Below are 20,534 nucleotides of genomic sequence, written 5' to 3'. Positions count from 1 at the left end.
CGGCTGACGCAGAAGTTTAGCTGATGTTTCAGACGCACACAGTCGTACCATGCACCATTAATGTCCCCTTCTCGTAGCTCGAGTCATCTCAGCTACACGGGTTCGGGCTAATAAGGCAACACGCTAGGTCAACAAAACAACACTTTATTGCTACATTAGCAATAACACGTAATGTCGCGTAGAGGAATTGTTTGCTCTAGGAAGATAACAAAGGGTATACGCTTACGTCTTTCGTCATAGGTGTCCTTGGCTCGCAGGAAAATCTGGGAGTTGTCCTCCGTCTCGTGGTCAGTGCAAGGGAGAGCGTCTTCCCGCCAGTATGCTCGTTTTGACCAACCTCCCATTTATCCTCTCTCCGAGGGTTGATTCTCTTGACAAGGGAAAGTAACCCATTTCGTGAACTGGGAAAGGGGGGAATAGCGTGCGCCGGCTGCGGGGTGAATGTCTCTTTCAAAAGAGGCTGCATTGTCTCTTTATCAAAGGGACCGACGTGTCCCCGCAACTGGTCTGCCACAAAAGAGGAATGGATGCATGGGCGCACGTGCTTCCCCACAATACAAGGGTGTTCATGTAGTGAAATAAAAGTGTCCGTTTGCAGTTCAGATTGTCAATGTGGAGGGGCCTTTGGGAACCAGTGGGCCTATGGTCGGTAGTTTTGGGAATGATCCAGCAGGCGGGCGAGGCTCGCGATGAGGGCACCTTTGGCAATAGCGAGTACAACAGCCAAAGTGAAAGTCGATTGTGGGTCAAGAACACACGCAGGCTGATGTTTTGGAGTCGATGCTCACGCAAGCTCTGGCACTGGCATCAGAAAGGTTGTTTATAGCAATGGCATAGTACGGTCAGACCAGTAGGTCAGGAGGATGTTGATGTTGCCGGTGGTGATAACATCAATGGGGAGAGTGGTAGATGCCCAAGGCGTGTTGACGCTGCTTCTGCTGTCGTTTGTGGCAGCAGATTACCGGCTGCAGCTTCAGCGCAGTCTGCTGTGTATGAAGACGAGCCGTGAATAGTGTGTGGCAGATAAACGTGGTGCAGTGAACGAGGTTGTGGAAAGACTGAGAGGCATGTCAGTCATAGCCGCAGGCTTATTAGGTGCAGGAGAGCACGTGTGTGGGGTGGCCGGCGATCGTCTGAGCCTCTTCGAGGGGGTTATCTTGTATACATTAGGTAAAAAAAGTTGGTTCAAGTTGTCAGTGATACTCATGTGCACAGTTTCCTGAAGGTTCATTATCATTTCCCATTTGTTGCACCATTCTGCCAATTTATTTAAAGTGCTGTTCAATGTGATTTGATCATGTACAGAGTTAACAGGTGTAAATATGATGCAGTCATCTGTGAATAATTTCAAATGAACAGACTGGTTCGCTACGTGTTGAATGTCACTAATATAGATGTTAAAAAGGAGTGGGCCTAAAACGGACTTTGCGGAACTCCTGAGTGCACATCTAAAAATCGCGAACTGAATCCATCTATGTTTACGTACTGTTTTCTATTGGTAAGGTATATATTAACCCAGTGAATAATGTGCAAGGGTAATCCAATTGCTCTTATTTTTAATATTAACTTTAATGCACCACTTTGTCAAACGCCTTGGAAAAGTCTAAAAGTATTAAATTAATCTGACCGCCTTTGTGAAAAACATTAGTAAATTCATGAACTGTTGTGATTAATTGAGTTACTGTGGAATGTCCATGCCCGAAACCATGCTGTGCGTCAGTTATTACATGGTTTCACCCTAAAAAATCATTTATGTATTTTGCTAACATGTGCTCAAGCATCTTACACAAACACGAAGTCAGGGAGATAGGACAGTAGTTATCTATCTGTAATGGAGAACCTTTTTTAAAAACTGGAATCACTTTTGCGACACGCCAGTCATCAGGCAACGTGGCCATATTGATAGACTTCTGAAAAATTATTGCTAAAAGAGGTCTTTTAAGGAACGTGTTTGAAATCTTATCCGGTCCTGTAGATTTCTTAATGTCTAAGCGCAGGAGAAGCTCAGTTACACCTTCAGTAGATATACTAACGTCGTTATTTTCGTTATCCTGGAATTCTTCGGAAAGCAACTGTGTCATCGAAGAGCATGGCTTTGTAAGAACGCTCTGAAAAAACATGTTGAATGACTCGGCTATTTCTTTTTTTATCGAAAGGACACTTCCATTCACAGAAATTTTTTTTTATTTTGTGAGAATTTTTTTGGTACAAAAATGGCAAAAATTTTGTGGGATTTTCAGTCGCAAAATGACCAAGCTTAACAGTAAATTAGCGCTCTCTCGATTCTTGTAGCTTCAGCTTTAGACCGAGAGCCAAGTCAGATATAACAGTCGTACCATATTTTCGCTTTCTATAACGTTTTATTTTACATTTTAATTGATTAATTTTTCTAGTTTTTCATGGTTTATCTCGACTAATGCTTTTCATTTTATCTGGGATAAGGGTGTCAATGCAGTGCTGGCAGCGTCTCTTAAATTTAGTCCATAATGTGTTGACGTTGTCATCGCAGAAAGAAAAAAGGGTGTCTTCTAAATGGAGTATGATGTTTGAGTCATCAGCTGCATCATAGTTTTTAACTTTTACCGCTTTAGGACTACACGAAGGAGATTGAGAATTGCGTGGAAGAACACATGTGAAATAGACTAATTTGTGGTCAGAAATCCCGTAATGTACTTCAGTTGAGCACTCGCCAAGGCCAGGGGAGCACATAACTAGGTCTAAAGTGGAAGATTATATAGAGGTTACACGAGTAGAAAGCAGGACGGTTTGACATAGGTTGTATGCCAGTATCATGTCCAATAAGGTTTCACAAGTAGTCACATCAGTCGAGCCACACGTCAGCAAACGCCACTCAATACTAGGGATATTAACATCTCCTGCTATAATTAGCTTCTGATTCTGGTATCTGTCAAGGTGATCGTACAGATCTAACAAGAAATTGGGATTAGCACCACGTGGCCTGTATAGCCCCGCAACTACGAGCTGATTGCCTGATAAGTTAACTTTACGAAAAATTTTTCATGATCTGAGTTGATAGGAGGTAAAGGTACTGAATGCAACATGCTTTTTACAAGGATTGCTACCCCCCCCCCCCTCCCCATGTAGCACGGTCTTCATGGTAACGCTTGTACAAAGGTGACAAAAAGACGTGATCTGGAATATGAGGGTGAAGCCAGGTTTTCAAGATAACAGTGACATGGGGATCATATGTGAGCAATGCAGGCTCTAATTGATATTTTTTTATTACACAGGCTTTGCACATTAATACAGAGCAGACGAAACACTTTTTCAGCTTGTTCATTCTCGGCATGCCAACGTCAGTCGTTGGATCTGCCCGTTTTATTTTTCAACCGCGTAAGTTTCCTCCTAGTATCCGCTTTTTGTAGAGAAATTCTGCTATCCGTCACCTCGTCCCACAAACTGATTTCATTATCTATGAAAAGTTTACCATAGACACGTCTAATCTTATCATCGGGGCGTCGGTCAGAACTCATAGATTGCCACAGTTTTTTCCTTGTTTGCAGCGTTGACTGTGAAAAGTCACGTGATACAGATACCCCAGTATCTTTCAGCTTGAAACAGTTCCTCAGAATGAAAGTCTTTTTATTGTAGTTGCAGAATTTGATAATAATGCTTAGGTTTACTGCCGCGGCTACTGCCAATTCTATGAATTCGTTCAACGGAGCAACGATTAGGCCAATCTTATCCTTGAAAACTTTGCCTACCACCATTTTTTGTAACATTTCCCTACTTTCATTCGAATCCTAAGGAATGTCAAAAACTACTAAGTTATTTCTGTGTGATCTGTCTTCATAATCATAAAGCTTTCTTTGATGTGATAATATTGTCTTATTTAGACACTTCACGGATTCCTCCAGAGCCCTTATTTGTCCCTCATTTGCTTTTGATAATTTTAAGACTTTGTCAAGCTTCGAAACCTTTGTGTTCACTTTAGAAACCATATCATCCCGCTTTTTCTCAGCCGACCTAATGTCCTATAGTTTGGAGAGGATAATTTTCAGCATATTTTGATCATTAGGGCCAGCGTTTGTCTCTATGTCACCACACAGTATGAGGAGCATAACAGACTAGCAATCACTCATAATACATAGGCATTGCCGAGGACACAGCAGCATCACTAGAGCATAGTAGCCGGTACGGGTACAATGAAAACTGTGAAAACTGACCTACACAGTCAACCAAGCAAAGCTAGCCGACATGCTTCCACGAATGCCACCGTGTCCTCTGAGCAGGCAAGGATCGTCAACTGTCTTTATAACACGGGTTGGTGATGTCACGCGCGTAGGAATTCATGAAGGTGGGCTGTCCGCAAATGTGCAGTACGGAGCGGTAGATCCTGCTTCGATGGTGCTATCCGGTGTGTAATCGAGGTGAATATCTATGGTGTGTTTTCGCGAGCTGCCAGGAAACCCGGGCCCTCCACAGGACAAAGCAGAAATAGCAGAGCCTGCGCAGTCAACCAAGCAAAGTTAGCCTTCAATGAATGCCACCATGTCTTATATACAAGGCCCTATAAAGAAAATGCTGTTGTCCTGTTTGAGCTGTAATTTCATTTGAAGAAATTTTCGTTTTAACACCATTTTATTGGGTATGCGCGGGGGAAATGTTAAACAACTGTAATTTGCTAGAGCAGCCCTAAGGGGCATTTAAGCACGTCATATTAGAACTGGCAACTCGACAAGAAACAGCACCTTTATTAAAGTATCCTGTCATCCATAAAAGAAGATCCTCTATGTGAGCTAAAATTACTTGACCGTAGAGCATTGATGTTGTGCGCAGGGTGACCGGTGCCCTAGCCTCCGTTGTGTGCATGGCGAATGCCAAGACCGGCTGGTGCTAGACCCTGGTGACTTGGTGGTCCTCGCTGCAAGTGGCCACAGCTTGGTTTCAGCCCGACACAGTCGCCACACGGCATGCATCTGTAACCCTGGCTTTGGTGGTGAGAACAATGCTGTTAAACAACTCACTTTTGTTTTCTCAAAGTACTTACATTGGGCTAAGAGAAGCAGTTGACATTGACCAGCCTAGAGAGCAGCAAGGATTTAAAAAAGAGTTTCCTACAAAAGGCATAGTCATGTCCTCATTCCGGTTATGGAAAAATCAGAGTGCAGCCGATCGCTTTATTTAGCATTCATAGGCTACGTAAAGGCATTCAACTTGGTTGAGATATCAACTGTCTTAGAGGTGTTACATCACCGAGAGGTACTGAAAACATTAAAAGTTCAGTAAAACCGAAAGTTGGGCGAGTTGGTGATAGTTCATGATTACAAATAAGCAGCGCACGACGTTTTACAAAAGCAGCGGTGTCCCTATCGTCTCTCTTTTGTAAAACGTCGTGCGCTGCTTATTTGTAATCATGTACTGAAAACATGTTGGTAGCTTAGTTGTGAAAAAGCACGTGGGCCCATGGTTTTTTTCTCTTTTATGGCAGTGCGGCAGCCTAGTTGCGAGGACATGTCTGTCCTTTCGAGAAAGGAGACAATGAAGCCTCTTTTGAAGGGTTCGGCCTTCCTAGGCCAGCGCATACTATTCCCCTTTTCTGGCTCACGAAACGGGTTGCCCTCACTCACCGAGGTAACCAACCCTCATTCGAGAAAGGGAAACTGGGTGGTGGGTCAAGACGAGCATGCGGACAGCAAGACGGGCTCTCTTGCGCCGTCCACCACACAGAGAACAGCCCCTGGATTTCCCTGCGAGTTAAGGACATCGACGACGAAAGGCGTGAGTGTATGCCTTTTGTTATCTTCCTTAAGCAGACAGTTCCTCTCCGTGACATTTACGTGTTATCGATTACGTATCAATAAAGTGTTGTTTTGTTGATGTAGCCTGTTGCCTTATTCGCCTGAACCCGTGTAGCTGCGATAACTCGTGCTATGGAAAGGGAACGTTAATCGTGCATGGTACAACTGCATGCGGCTGAAACATAATCTAGGCTCTCCGTCAGCTATACATAGGGCGGACTCCCTGCATAATCAACATCTGTAAAGATTTGACCGCTACCTTACTTCTCCACAAAAAAGCAATAAAATTAGAGTGAAAGGAGGTAGCAGGTAAGGAGATACAATATCCCCATGTTGTACACTGTGTTCTTAAAGGAGACATTTAAACAGGTGGACTGACAAGAATCAGTAGTCAAGTTAAACAGAGAATATTGCAACAGCCTTGCGATTTGCAGATCACATAGTTCAGTGATGATGGTGACAAAATGCACTAAATGATCAAGCCCCAAACCATCAAAGTGTTAAAGTGAATCTGAAAATATGTATGCTGAAGACAAATATAATGATGGACAGCTCAACAAAAGGGAAAGAATTCACCCCTGGCAGCCAGCCCTTGGGATCTGGCCAAAAGTATTGCCTCTTGTGCTTCTTCGTCTTTTGTGTAAACGGCCTATTGCACATGAGACCTCACACAACCCAATATCTCGGTACTTGAAAACCTGTCCTGAACATCTCACCTGCTGGTAGAAGAGGGACAAGAAGAGAAAGAAGAAACAAGAGAAAAGATTAATATCAATTGAAGAAAAAGAAAGAAGAAGACCATACATTGAAGCAGGCCGGGTGAAAAAAAAGAACACAAGAAAGAAAAGGGTAAAGAAGGTGCAGGAGAGGTGATGTGGCCGGCAGAGCGAACAGGAAGAGAAAATGAGGCTTGGAATTTCAAGAAGCGTACACGTGCAGTGACAGCACGTGTACGCCTCTTTGACAGCAGTCCGCCAGCGCAGCTTATAGCCAGGTGCCCCTGCCTTCTCAGCAACGCCCCGTAAGGTGTGGGGTGCGACAAGGAGAAGAGCTCAACCGAGCGACGTCATCCTGCGACTTCACTCCGTGGAATATACATCACAAGGACAAACAGTACAGCCGCTGCGGGGACCTGACGCTGCAGTCATGTGATACTGCAGGGGCCCAAAGGTGTAGCTGACGGTCGTGCACCTGTGGCATGACGGGCTTCATAGACATGACAAGCTCGATCACTCGACTCCGGAGCCGCCACCACGTCAGGCTTTGCATTGTTACTGTAAATATGTCTTTCTAGGCTGTGTATATAGTGTGTAAGGAACCTTTGTAGCTTAGCTTTCATGTATTTTGGTACTTGGGGTTTTTCTTAATTGTTTGTCTTTCTCATAAAATTTTTTTATACTCTTTTCTTCTTTGTGTCGTGCTTAACGCATAAAGACCACTAAAAAATAGTCGTGAGCCTGTCAGCACAACACAGGAGCATGGACTGATAGATTGTTAGGAATCGCGACGGCGTTGGGGCTCAGCCGAGAGGAGTCACGTTGTTTGAGTGTGCAAAAATGGAAGCTCCTGGGGCAAGTGAAGCCGAGGATATATTTCTCTTAAAGGACCCGTAAACCACCTCCAACATTTTTTCAAGCATTTCAAGTAAACTCGCGCATCGTGCACATAACGCCGTCGGAATCGTCGATTCTGCACGTGGCAGCGCTTCGAGCTGCCGGTGCGCCATAAAATCCAAGAAACAATCCCTCCTTCTTTCAGGCTTCTGCAGGACGCGTCGTGCCACATCTCTGGTGCGCCAAGGCAAATATGCCAAATATGCTGTCGAGCAAGAGCCTACGACTTCCAGTCAGTCTGCAAGTAGCTGTCTACGCTGCTCGTTGTTTGTCGTGTTGCCTCCGTGCATGTAACACGTGCGGGACACGGCGTGCCCCGGTACGGGTCCATTGTGTTGGCGATCCTTTGAAAGCATGCCCACAATGCAGGTTCCATACCGGCGCGATTATGGCAGCCACAGTTCGCCAACAAGCACACAACTGACGGAGTCGACGGTTGCAGTTGCAGCAACCGCAAGTACACGGTGCTTCAAGCAGCGCGTCAGCAATGACGTATGCCACGCGAGATTGGGAGGGGTGCTCAGCGACAGGGCAAAGCGGCACGGGAAAGGATACCAGTGGAGGGAAGCGCAGGAAAGAGCGAAAGGTGTGGTCGTCATGGTTTCGATAATCAAATGAATCTGACTTCACTATTACTGCACTGTTTCGAAAAATTCTCACGACTCCGTGTTCGTCGTACACTCGTGCGAATTTCGCCGCAATAACTGACTTTCGACCTCTTGGTGGTTTACGGGCCTTTTAAAGTTGCGCTTCGCAAACACGTCCTCCGCGAAAGACGATGGCACTAGATCATCCGGTTTCATCGAACAGGTGATTCCTAGAGAGAAGAGCATTTGTCCACACAAGCTAATAGCTCCCTTTGATGACAAAAGGGATGATCTGGATGTTTATCTGCATTGATTTGAAACGGTCGCTTGGGGACAAATATGGGCTAAAAGTGAGTGGGCGACGGCGCTCAGTCTGTGTTTTGTTGGTGAGGCTTAGAGCATATTTCAAAGAGTGCCTGCTTCCAAGTCGGTGGACTATGAAAAAGTCAAGAAAGCACTACTTCGGTGTTTTAGGTTGAATGCTGAGGGGTTCCGCAAAAGCTTTTAGAAATGCAAGCCCGAAAACGGCAAAACGGGAAAGCAGTTTGTGAACCGTTTGTCTAGCTATTTTCACAGATGGATGGATATAGCTGACACGCCTAAACCTATAAAGGTGTGCGTGACTGCATGGTCAGAGAGCAATTCCTGGCTTGTTGTTACCTAAAGTTATGCGTCTTCCTAAGGAAGCTAGAGTCACTTGATGAAGTAGCTGATCACTCTTATCAATATATAGAAGCCTAGGGGATCAGAAACTTGGGAGATATAAATAAAGGCAGGGTCAGAGAAGAGAAAGAGGAAGCGAGCTTCTAACCCCCAAATAATTGACATAGGCAGCAGCAGCATTGCTTCTTGTGTAATTGCTTTGGCCATCAAGCCTGTAACTGTCGATGTGGAGGTGGTGTACAACAGGAAAGTGGTTATTGCCAGATATGCAGGGTGTGAGGTCATAAGACTGAGGAATGTAGGTGGAAACCGCTAGGTCAAGCAGCAGCAATACTAGCTCACAGAGAAGTAGATGAAAATGACATGAAAGAAAGAAAAATATTAAATATAGTAAGTGCAGCGGGGACCAGAGCTGGCCTAGATGAGAGCAATACAGGTAAACACGGATATATCGAACTCGAAGGGGATTGCAAATTAGTTCGATATATGACACATTCAGTATAAAAAAACAGAGGCCTCGGGAGCTTATCTGTAGCGGATCAACACTTACAATAGGTGCATTCAAGAATGACAACTAATTCTGCACACACACCACCACAAAATGATTTATTTGCGTGAAAAAAAGTCGCGAATCTTGTCCCGCTTCTTCATTTTTTAAATGTTGAAGACGCTAGTCTTGATCTTATAACAACTCGCGAAACGAGTCGTCTATGTGCTCGTCGTCATCGTCTTCACCGGTTCCACTGTGTCGAAGCCTGCCTTGCGGAAGCAGTTGACCACTGTGGCCGTCTTCATGCCTCGCCAAACTTTGAAGATCTCTGCGGAAGAAAACTTCGCAGAGATTTCCGGCCACTCCTTCGTCATCCACTGCTGGATGTCCTTGTTGCTGGCAGCTTCGCTTTTGCCAGAATGGTTTTGCCAATGATGTTGTAGCACTGCTTCAATCGGGGAAGCCACCCGCTGTTGTCAACGAAGTTATTTCACTGAGTACAGCCATAAACCATTTGGCCTTGACGATCAGCATTGGGCCATCCACCGGAATTTGCTATGTGCACACTTCTAAAAATCAGGCATAGAGTGCCTTTTCTACATTCCTGTGGGCAGAAGCACGCACATGACAGGCTCCTGTCGTTTGCTGCTCCGCCGCCTTTGCCTTGATATCTGCCTTGTTTTTCAACAAAATACTCAGGGTGCTCCGCGGTATTCCGAAGCTGTCCGCGACGGTCGAACATTTCTTGCTCGCCTCAACAAACTGAATAACCTTCAACTTGTCGCAAAGTCAAGGGTATTGTGCTTCTTGACACTGGCTATAGCTATACGAGAAGTCGACAATTCAAGGAGTCTGCAGCGGCTTTGCACACCACGCATGCAAAAGAGAAATGCTGCACATGCGGTGGTTTGTAGGCGACGCGACAGCTCGAGAGCAGTAAAGCGTGAGAGCAACAAAGTGCTCGCGAGGCAATGGCCACCTGCGAGGGCAACAACAAAAAGTGCGAACTGTGGTTGGCTGATCAAACCTTGCAAAACAGCAACAAAAAATTAAAAAAAAAAGGCGAAAGGAGGAGGACGTCGGCTATTCGTTTCTGCTGTCTGAGCCGATACATACGCGATAAAATCATGAGGGAGAAAGAGAGAGAGACGAAAAAAAGCCATTTTGCAAGCTGGAGATTGCGCAGTCTGAGCCCTCTCGCCCTTACCTTTTTTCAGGCGTTAAGTGTTTTGGTGGAGGCGTGGTGCCGCGCAGAGGTCGCTGGACGCTGGTGCGAGTGTTAAAAAAGCACCTTCCAACTCACGTGCGGAGCTGCACTTACGGGGAGATTGTGGAGGTGGGGGGTAAGTGCCGTAGCGCACTTTCCGGCTCGCGCAGGGTTCGATATATACGTAGGCGAGTAAAAATACTGTTCGATATAAACGCGCGAATTCCTACACTTTTACAAAGGAATTTCAAGGGGTTAACTTGCAAGTTCGATATACTCGAAAATTTTATATATGTGGGTTCGGTATAACTGTGTTCGACTGTATCCTGATTGTCGAAGGGACAGTGAACGGTAAACCTGTATCAGTACTTTGAGACATCAGGGCCAATACGGTGTTGCTTAGACGACGTTTGGTTGATGAGAGAGAGTTTGCCGGAAAGACGTCACACGTGGTGCTGGTAGATGGGTCAAAAAGATGTTGCCAGAGGCAAGGATAATGTTAGATATCCCGTACTACACAGGACATGTAGATGCACTGTGTGTAGATGAGCCTTTATATGATGTAGTTTTAGGAAATGTTAAAGGTGTAATAGCAGTGAATCAGCTACTGCGACAAAGAAAAATGCTGAGTCTGCGTGTAAGCGGCGGCATAGAAGACGCAAAAAGGAAAAAGAGGAGGCGATTTAGAAGGAGGTGGTAGGTGAAAAAGAGACAAGGACGTGACCTTAATACGTCTGCAAACTGGATGATTCAGGCATGTCGAGAGCTGGGTTTGGTAAGGAGCAAAATTATGATTAGTCCTTAAAATATGCTATACTTGGGATTGGAAGTAGACCAATGAATGAAGGAATGAGAGAAAATGTGATGTACGTACGGTACAAAGATGTGGTATACAAAAAGTTTTTAAAGAAAGGGAGAGAGTGTGCACAATCGTTAATACCGGCAAAGTATAGGATGGCAATATCGAAGAAGTGCCATGCCAAGGGGCACAAAAGAGTGAGGCGAACTGTAATGGATTTAACTAAAACAGTGTTCTGGCCTAGGTAGTGTCCAGATGTGGAAAAAGTTTGTTGAGAGATATTGTATGCAGACGGGCAAAGGAAAAAAATGGTTCTAACGTGTAGAGAGCCAGGCGCAGAGTATCATAGCTTGTACCTGAATTTTTGTTAGGAAAAAGTTTTAGGAACAGTGAACTAACGAATGTGTCGAGTAGTCTCCGTTACTGTGAGTGTGTTTATACAGATGAATAAAAGGTAGAGACAGGGAATAAGTGTGTTCAAAACATATACAGTCGAACCCCGCTACAACGAACGCCTCTTCAACGAAATTCCCGCTACAACAAAAAATTCACGTTTCCCGTCAGCAGTCCATAAAAGTCGATGCATGAATATTGTCGCCACAACGAACACTTTTTCTTCTGCCGTCCCGCTTCAAAGAAATTTCACAATGCGATTCTAGGCTGAAATATTTGTTGTTATGCATTACACATAATCTTGAACATTTCGATGCACTTTCAGAACCTGAAAATACATCGACGAAGTCTAAAACACGCATTGGCATCAGCAAAAACCACCGCTTCTCAGCACAAAGTTTCTAGAACTAGGGAAGTTTCAAAACTGAGCAATGTTGCGTGGCACCGCCGCGGCCAGAGACATATGTGGCGCTGCTGTCGCATCCGGATTTACTTACTGCGTGCTTGCTCGTGTCACTCCCCTAACCTCAGTCGGCTGTGCATGTTGCAGTGCGTCGGTATTCGAAGAGGCTACTTTCTGCATGAACAGTTTTGTGCTTCAGCATACCCTGTTCTGCTTTGTATGTGTTACCTGTATTAATCATGCCCACATGTTGAGTTCCCGGCTGTACGAGTGGCTACAGGAAATGAGAGACACCACGACATTTCTTTTGTGCCCCTTGTGTACCTGAGCAGCAAGATACATGGGACCACGCTATTCTTTGTACGGATAAGAAACTGCCCAGCACATCACGTGTGTGTGATATACACGTTCATGAGAAGGACATCCTGAAGACTTTCACTCACGTCATAGACAGTAAGAAGGTACAAATCGCCAGTAGAAAGTGGGATCTCATCGGAACATGCATTCCTCGGATATCCCAAATTTGCCCGCTTACCTTTCAAAACCTGCGAGAAACAAGCGAAAGCTGCCCAATAGGAGTAGGGTACTTTTCAGAATATCATTGGCGAAAAAGAATAGACTATGTCCGAGCACTGAGCTCAAAACGGTGAATGAAGTTCTGACATGCCGTTAACAAGCGGCGGCATAGTTTTGCTTCAAGGCATAGAAAACGTTTGTTTGCCTGCTGCATGTTGGCGGAAAGTTGTTGAGAATGGTGAGACAAGACATTTTGTGGTGATTATGGTGCTCAAAGAAGAAAAAAAGAGCGCTATTTGGGGAGAAATGCGTAGTCGTCGCAGAAGACATGACAGTCACCATTAGTAGCCGTCACCATCGCTTAGCCAAGTCGCCTGGAAATGCTGATACCATCATCCAATTGGCCGAACTTCTGCAGGACATAGAAAAACTGAAAGTGTACTCATGGTGTCCCAATGCGTCAGCAAGAAACCTTGTGAGCAATGACTACGAAGTGCTCATTGATACTCCAAAGTGCGGTCCCTGCTCGAAGCTTTGGCTTCTGTGTTAACAGGTTTCATTAGAGGAACTCAAGAAAAAGCAGAGGGAAGACATGCTTAAGAAAAGTGTCGCATGTGCAGCTTTTCAATGGCCTAAGTTGCTAAAGAATAAGATTGACATTGACAAAAAAACTGACTACAGAACTAGACAAAAGCCACGGGATTGCGCCACATAGTTGTAATTTATTTTAATGCACGAAAAACAGTCACAAGCGAGAATACAAGACATTATAATTGGTTTTTTTTTTTGCACCTAAAAATATTTGGGGACGTACACCAACTAGCAACTAACGGACAGACTCGTATGCTATGCTATCAAGCATCGTTTATCGTGGGCAGTTTAGGAAGCCATAAATATACTGTATTTGCCTTACACTGTTGAAATATTACAGAGTATCAAGTTTCTGCGGCAGCACAACAAGAAATCCTGACAATATATTGTTGGCAAAGCTCTTTCAGAACGGCTGCCACGGCGTCTTGCCACGACGACTGGCCGTTTTCGTCTGCCAGTGGAAGCTTGTTGCGCCGCCAGCGCCACCAAACTGGAAGTTGTCTTGGTGCCGTGTTACGGGTCGTCTGACGTGGGGAGTTTTGCAACTCACCTAGTTCTAGAAATGTTAGTTCAGTCATAGAGTTTTCTCAAATTAACTAGAGGGGACTCTGGCGCTGGGATCGTTCAGCAACCATGGTATTAATGGGTAGTACACACATTTGTCGAGTCTTTATTCTTGCGGGCAACGAATCGTACTTGCAGCTTCGTTTATTGCTGTGTTTCGGTTTTGTTTTGAAAGTAAGATTCAATTTTTTTGGACTTTGTGACCCGATTTGGAAAGGTAGGTCTAAAAAAATTAGGTGATCAAGCGTAATTGCTGAACATTTGCTGATTTTGTTTCGTGAGAAAACAGCCCAAAGCCACACGAACACACATGGAGCCAAAAGCAGCCCAGAAGTAAGAAGATTAGACAAACATGTGTACTACCCATAATTCTCATGCTCGCTGAAGCGCCGTGCGTTGCAGCTCCCATAGACACTAGCGCCAGAGTTCCTTTTAGTGTATGTTAGGAAACTCTATGGGTTCAGCAAGCATGGGCGCCGCCATTGCTCAATAGCCGTGGCAATGAGACAGCTTTGATTTTGTCACTGGCAAAAGCAGGTCAGTCTCATTGCCATTGCTATCGAGCAATGGCAGCATCTATGCTTGGTGAACAACGGTGGATTCTCGTGGTGCCAACGCGTGTTTTAGACTTCGTTGATGTATTTTCGGGCTCTGAAAATGCATCAAAATGTTAAAGATTGGGTTTACTGTATAGCCACAGACGATCCGAAGCTGAAGCTCAGTTGCTTAATTTATGGTTATCTTCACGCGGCTGCTGGCTGCATCTGCGGAACGATGCCTTTTCCAATTCGGTGTGGCTAGAGTTACGACCAGATGTACAAATAGCCACTGCTACGTCTATACGTAACTATAGCCAGTGCTATTGTTACGTTCAGCCGTTAGACATAACTATAGCCATCGCTTGCATTACGTCCACGGTACTAAGGCAACGTTCGCACCTGCTACGGTAACGTTTGGCACTGCCACTCGTGAATTAAGTGGTCATGCGCTCAGTTACACTGCTATATCACCGAATCACTAGTGTGTTGAAACCTACGTCCTTTATTGTACTGGACTTTTTCGCGTATCAGCAGCTCTGTTGAGACAGACCAGCTGACAAAATTTTGGAAGATGTTGCCGGAGTCAGTCTGTCTGCTGCCAATGTCTCGGGAGCTGCCTTTTCGTTAGCTTTCTTCAAGCGGTCAACAAGAGGAGCAATCATGATGGAACCCTGCCCACACCACGGTTAGTGGCAAACTGCAGCTCTGCAACCAGATGCAAGTACGGTTTGCGTGCTCGTGCTAATGTAGCAAACGTTAGCTAGGGTTAAGTCCATACGATAACAGTAGTTACAGCTGTACTGCTTCTTGACATGTAAATGTCTTGTCGTCACGAAACCTGTTTCCCCCTAGCTATGATGGCGCAGCCTACTCATAGACCTTTGTTAGTACAGTCTAGCATTGCTACCATGAGCCGCGAGATCAGGCTTTAGATGGCAGCACGATCGCGGCGTTCAGAGTGAAGTACGCCCGATGCTGTCTCCTTCTTGTCCCTTTGTTGTCATTCTGTTCTCGAGCTATGGCTATCGTCACGCCGATCGGAGGTGCGTACCCAAATGTACTGTACTAAGTAGCTGCCACAGCTTCACTCTGAGTGGTTTGGGCAGAATCTTCTCAAAGAAAGCGCTTTAACTAGGGCCCAATACGGGTGCATACGTCCTTCATTGCCTCATTAATGTACAAAGCCGGCCTAACATTCCTATTATTGTACTGGACATAATTTTAACGGTTTCTATCGTTATGTGTAGATGTAGCTTTTGTGGAAGGCGAAAGGTGCGTCCAGTCATAACGATCAGCTGCTAAAGCTACGTCCGTCGTGTGGTTCACAATATGCACTTGAGTTTGATAATCATTTGACCAGTCTCAGAGGTTGGCTCGTGTGTCACTGGGGTATTGTCGCTTGGCAGTGCGTTTGGTGCAACCGTTGTTGTTACAGAGGCTATTTTCCTTAAGAAAAAATATATAAGCAGGGCCCTTGGCGCATTAATGCTGCAATGTTAAAACAACACTTGCACGAAAAAAAAAAAAAGAAAAGGAACACTGCAGTGGGGCTCAAAGCTACGACCTCACCAGTCCTGCGTGTGCCGCGTTAGCCAACTACGCCACAGCTTCCGATCGATTTGTCGGGCTTAACAAGCCGGCTTTGTATTGTTGTCACGCTGGACGTAACTTTGATGACTTTTATCGTTACGTCTAGACGTTACGACTAGACTCCGCTCCCGATTCCTGTGCTTATCATTTTGTTCATGCTTGGCCAGTGTGGTAACTAATCATAGTGACTGTTCGTCCGCATTATCAACAAAATCAGCTAGTCACGAGTGATGGATGATAAAAATTGCATAAAATAAGGCAAAAGTCACCGTTCCACGATACCCTGTTGCCATCTCGGCGTTCTGATGGTGGACAGCTGCTGGTGTTAACGTGTTAGTGCAACTGTTTGGTTTGTTCACGAAAGCGGTTTTAGTCAATGTTTTAGCGTATCTAAAGACAATAGTGTTTCTTGGAGACATTCGTCAGAAAAATTATGGTCTGTCTGTCTGTCTGTACATTTCCCTGTTTGTCCGCCCTAATAATACCTCAAATGGCACCAAACGGCCAACCTCATCCGCAGCGCCCACCAATATTGCTCAAGGTTTAGCTTTCATAGTTGTGCGATTGTCAATTATAAAAGCAAACATTACGCTTATCTGAGGCGCCATAACAACCTGTCAGTTTTGTATCTCTGCCTTTATACTAGAAGAGGCACACACAAGTAACTCTGTAGCGTTTAACGTGCTGTGAACTGTAGCGTTTAACGCACTGCGCTGACAGTCCAACGCTATACTCAAGAAAGTCTTTCCAAGGCTTTGCTATGACGGCACGGTGGTGGTACCTGCCCATCGCTTTGCATTATACACCTTATCATCTCCGTGACTGGCGCGCATCTTTCTCCGCGGTCGCGCATGCCTTCATTTTCGAAGATAACTGCCAGATGGCGCTCGTGCCTACATGCCTAGATGCACTTGTTCGCCTCCATTACACGCTCGAGGCACTCTAACGCAGCGCCTTCAGAACACCATTCACCGATTTTCTTGTGCAGGAGATCAAATAAACGTTTTGTTCACTCTCTTCAGATGCAAGACTATTGTCTTTTGACGACAATTACAGTGTAACATGTAGATTCGGGCCAATTTTCACCATGGCCTCGCTATGTATGGATGAAAATCGTGTCGCGTCGCTGCTAGGATAAAATAAAAAACAGCGGACACTTTTCAAAATTTGAGAATAAACTCTCCTTTGTTTTTCTAGTTCAGAACGGCTATATTTTTTCGATTTCACTACAACAAAGTTTTCGTTCCAACAAAATTTTTTCTGCGCCCCTTTAGTTTCGATGTAGCGGGGTTCGACTGTATTGAAATTTTGACCTAAGCACACAAAATTTCGTGTATGTGTGACGTCTGAACTATATAATGACGCAGGTGACCTTGCTTATTAGTGAAACAGACGTAGTGTGTGGTGAATTTGTCTTAGTGGTGTGATGCGAGTGTGCTGGTGAAGTGCACCAAGAAAACTTGTATATATCGCCCATTGACGACAGAAAGCCCTTGGACGTCAAGAGCTCTTTTTCATGCAGAGAGACACTTGAAAGAGGGGGCATCGTTGTCATGAACATGTACCTTTCCATAGAATTGTGCCGGTAACATGAACTATAGTGCTTAATCTAAAATTAACGTGGCCACTAGCAATAAGACTGAAATCTGAAAACTCTGCCTGCTGTGCAAGCTGAAGGAAAAACGGGAGGGATACCTGTCTCCCTTTTCATTTTTTCTGCGCCACAAGTTGAATTTTCCAGTATGAATCAATTACTTGTCTGCAAGAAACCATTCCTTCAATAAAAGACTGAAATCTTCAATGCAGCACGCAACAAAATGGGGAAAAAAAGAGAGAGAAAGACAGACATGTGGCATGGGTAATAAACGGTTGTGTGGGGAGCGTGGTTGCTCAGCATTACAAGTGAGTCTAGGATTGATACGGCAAGGAAAATGGAGACAGTGAATGTGGCGGAACAGCTGATGCAGTTGATCTGCCGGAACACCTGATGAACTCCTCGAACCACAACTGTTGGCGAAAGGTCCGGAATGGTGGCAGTGGCGAGTCGAATTGGGGCTGCCAGGCTCCGCGGCAGTTGTGCAGGGTCGGTTGCTTGTCCATAGTCACCAATTGTAGGCGACGTGACGGCGTCCGACGTAGACGTCCCGCCATCACTGGTTTAATGAAAAGGACAAGACGAAGTAGAGCAGTGACCATGGTGTCTAGCCAGCCAGAAGCAAACGAACATTCTAGGCGCCACGAGCCACTAGCGCTCTTTATCTTCTTTTCTAGCTGGCTGGCCATCACTAGTGCTAAGCTGCAGGGTCATAATTGATGACTGTAATCAATGGCATTTTAAAGGAAGTAATTGTAATTAGTTACTTATTTTCTATTACATAACAAAATGCAAAATGTTCCAAAAACTGGGTGAGGTTCTCAAAGATTTATTCGGACTTGAGTAAAAAAATTTAACAAAACTGTAATAAATTAACTAGACTGTAGGAATCTGAGGCGCGCCTGCGACGATTTCGCGGGCATTCCGCCGCACGGCCATACCCTTTTGCTTTTCCTGCTCTGAAAACGATGCGTGGCGATAGACGGCGCCACGTGCGGGCACGGCACGCGGTACGCGCGCGCCGAGGGAGCGCTCTCTTCTCCGTGGTCGGTGCCGGGTAAGCACGTGTTTTCTTTCGTCCGCGTCCCCTTTGGGAATCGCGGACTGTAGCCTGCCCGGGGTGGCCTTGGGCACCCCGGCAGGCGTGTTTGCTTGAGTGCTGGCTTCGGTAGCGTATGCTAAGCCCACAGCGGTGCCTAGTGCTTGAAGTGGTCGTACCACATTGAGCCGCACTTGCCGTAGGCCTACGCGTACGAGGTTTGCCCTAACACTCGCGACCAGGCCCAGTGGTCATCGTGAGAGTGCGCAGCATAGCCGCGAGGGACCCTTTCTCGACGGGCGTGTCAAAAGCTCGCCATTGCCAGCTGCGACGTGCTCGCGGTATTCCCCTTATTGTGAACGTCCGCGTGCGGGTGCCTTTGCTACCCGCGTCCCGGGAGCGGACGTGGTACTGTTGTTTGGGGTGCTGCCAGAGGCAATAAATTGTTGTGTACTTTTGCATTAGAACACTGTCTATTTGCCGCGCCGCGCTAAACGCCTTATTAGTTGAGCGCGCACGGAGCGGTGCGCTACACGCGAGTAAACGGAGTAGCGGCCCTGTGGCTCGCTGAGCGTGAACCCGCGGTGATCGTCCGCTGCAGTTAGTAACGGGGTCACCATACTGGCACCCAACCCGGTATCAAAGGCTCACTAAGCCTTTGGGTAGTCTTAGCGAGCCAGTTCGCCTGCGCGATTCGAGCTCGTCGCAACATGTCTGCTCCGTGGCATGCCGCGTTGCACAAAGAGGCCACCGCCTCTATCGACGGGCGCATATCGGCGCTCGCCTGTGTCTTCACCCCTTTTTGTGGTGAATACACTCCTACGTGGTAGCTGACGCGCTATCTCAGGCCCCTGTTGTCTGCCGAGAACCTGGATTTCGGTGCGACGGCCGCTCGCGGTGCCTTAGCACATGCAAGCGTCGGGGGCGAAAAAGCGGCGAAAAGGGGGAGTCCCCTTGAGGACGACCTTGGCTGCTAACCAGGTAAGCGGCACACCGCGTAGCGGCCGAGCGGGAGAACTTTCCGAAGGCCACCGTGCCGAGAGCGAACCCGTGACGCCGTGCACGCGGCGGTTGCTGCGGTCCTGAGTGGGCGCGATACCAGACTCCCCCATTCGGGAGAATGGGAGTTGCTTTCGGCAGCGAAGAGCTACTGAAGGCTCAGCAGAGTGATCCGTTTCGAGTCTCGGAGGGACGTAGTGCCGTATACACTGCTTGCTTTGCGGCGGGCGCCGTTAAACTGTCTTGAAAGGCGCGGAGCGCCGTTACGCTGCTTGTTCTGCGGTGGGCGCGATTAGGGGGCTGAAACAGCGTGTGTCGCTGAGTCCCCGGCGGATTCATTTTGCTGGACCATGACGGGCTCCTGCTGAACTAAATAGCCACTGACGACGAGTCCATCGACCCGTTAAGGTGGTTATGCCCAAAAGTCTGAGAGCCGCACTGTTGCGAGCCTCTCATGACGAGCCCATTGCCGTTCACCTGAGTGGCTCTAAAGTTTTGCGAAACTGAGCAAGGTTGTGACTTAGCTTGGCGTGAAGCGTGACATTTTTCACTATTGCCGTTCCTGCCACGTCTGTCAAACGGTGAAATCAAGGGTTGGCAAGCCGCTCGGCTTGATGAAACCGACTGTCAGTGAGCGTCCGTGGCAAGTAGCCACCTGCGATCTAATGGGGCCGTTCGCCAGGAGTAAGCATGGGTTCATACATCTGATGGTAGTTGATAATTTTTCCAAATGGGTGGAGCCGTTCCCGCTACGGAAAGTGACAGCGCGAGCGGTGCTAGAGAGGCTAAAGGAAGTGTTTTGTCGGTTCGGCTTTCCCAAAAGGTTGATCACGGACAATGCATCGTATTTCACCGCTCGGGTGTTTGGTGATACGTGCCATTCCCTAGGAATAGATCACTGCACCACTTCACCCTATCATCGCCAGTCCAATTAGACGGAGCGAACCAATCGTACGCTCAAACCAATGTTGGCGGTCTTTGCCGAAAGTCAAAGGGACTGGGCAGACCATTTGAGTGAACTCGCCTTTTGCAATCCGAACCTCCGAGAGTCGCTCTACTGGTTTCTCTCCCGCCTTCCTTAATTTCGGAAAGGAGTTGGCAATTCCGGTGACCAGTGTCATGCAATGCCAGCTCGGTGACGAGGAAGAACCCGCAGACTGTTCTGCTTACGCTTCCACACTTCGG

The 20,534-nt window shown here is 46.5% G+C and overlaps 1 protein-coding gene across 7 annotated transcripts in view; it reads left to right on the top strand.

Moving 5' to 3' along the window:
• The window catches only part of LOC119178697 (fat-like cadherin-related tumor suppressor homolog), an 812,220-nt gene that overhangs the window by 577,637 nt on the left and 214,049 nt on the right, over positions 1-20,534 (top strand). For all 7 annotated transcript variants that reach the window (XR_012888480.1, XM_075882464.1, XM_075882456.1 and 4 more), the window contains one exon: positions 4,801-4,960. Coding sequence is in view for 6 of the 7 variants with exons in the window: in XM_075882464.1 (XP_075738579.1) it covers positions 4,801-4,960 (160 nt within the window). In the remaining variant the exon portion in view is untranslated. The remainder of the gene's footprint in view (positions 1-4,800; positions 4,961-20,534) is intronic.

The sequence above is a fragment of the Rhipicephalus microplus genome, chromosome 2 (genome assembly GCF_043290135.1).
Source record: "Rhipicephalus microplus isolate Deutch F79 chromosome 2, USDA_Rmic, whole genome shotgun sequence".
NCBI classification, from domain to species: domain Eukaryota; kingdom Metazoa; phylum Arthropoda; class Arachnida; order Ixodida; family Ixodidae; genus Rhipicephalus; species Rhipicephalus microplus.
The sequence above is the reverse complement of the archived record's forward strand: the minus strand, read 5'-3'. Positions and strand labels throughout refer to the sequence as shown.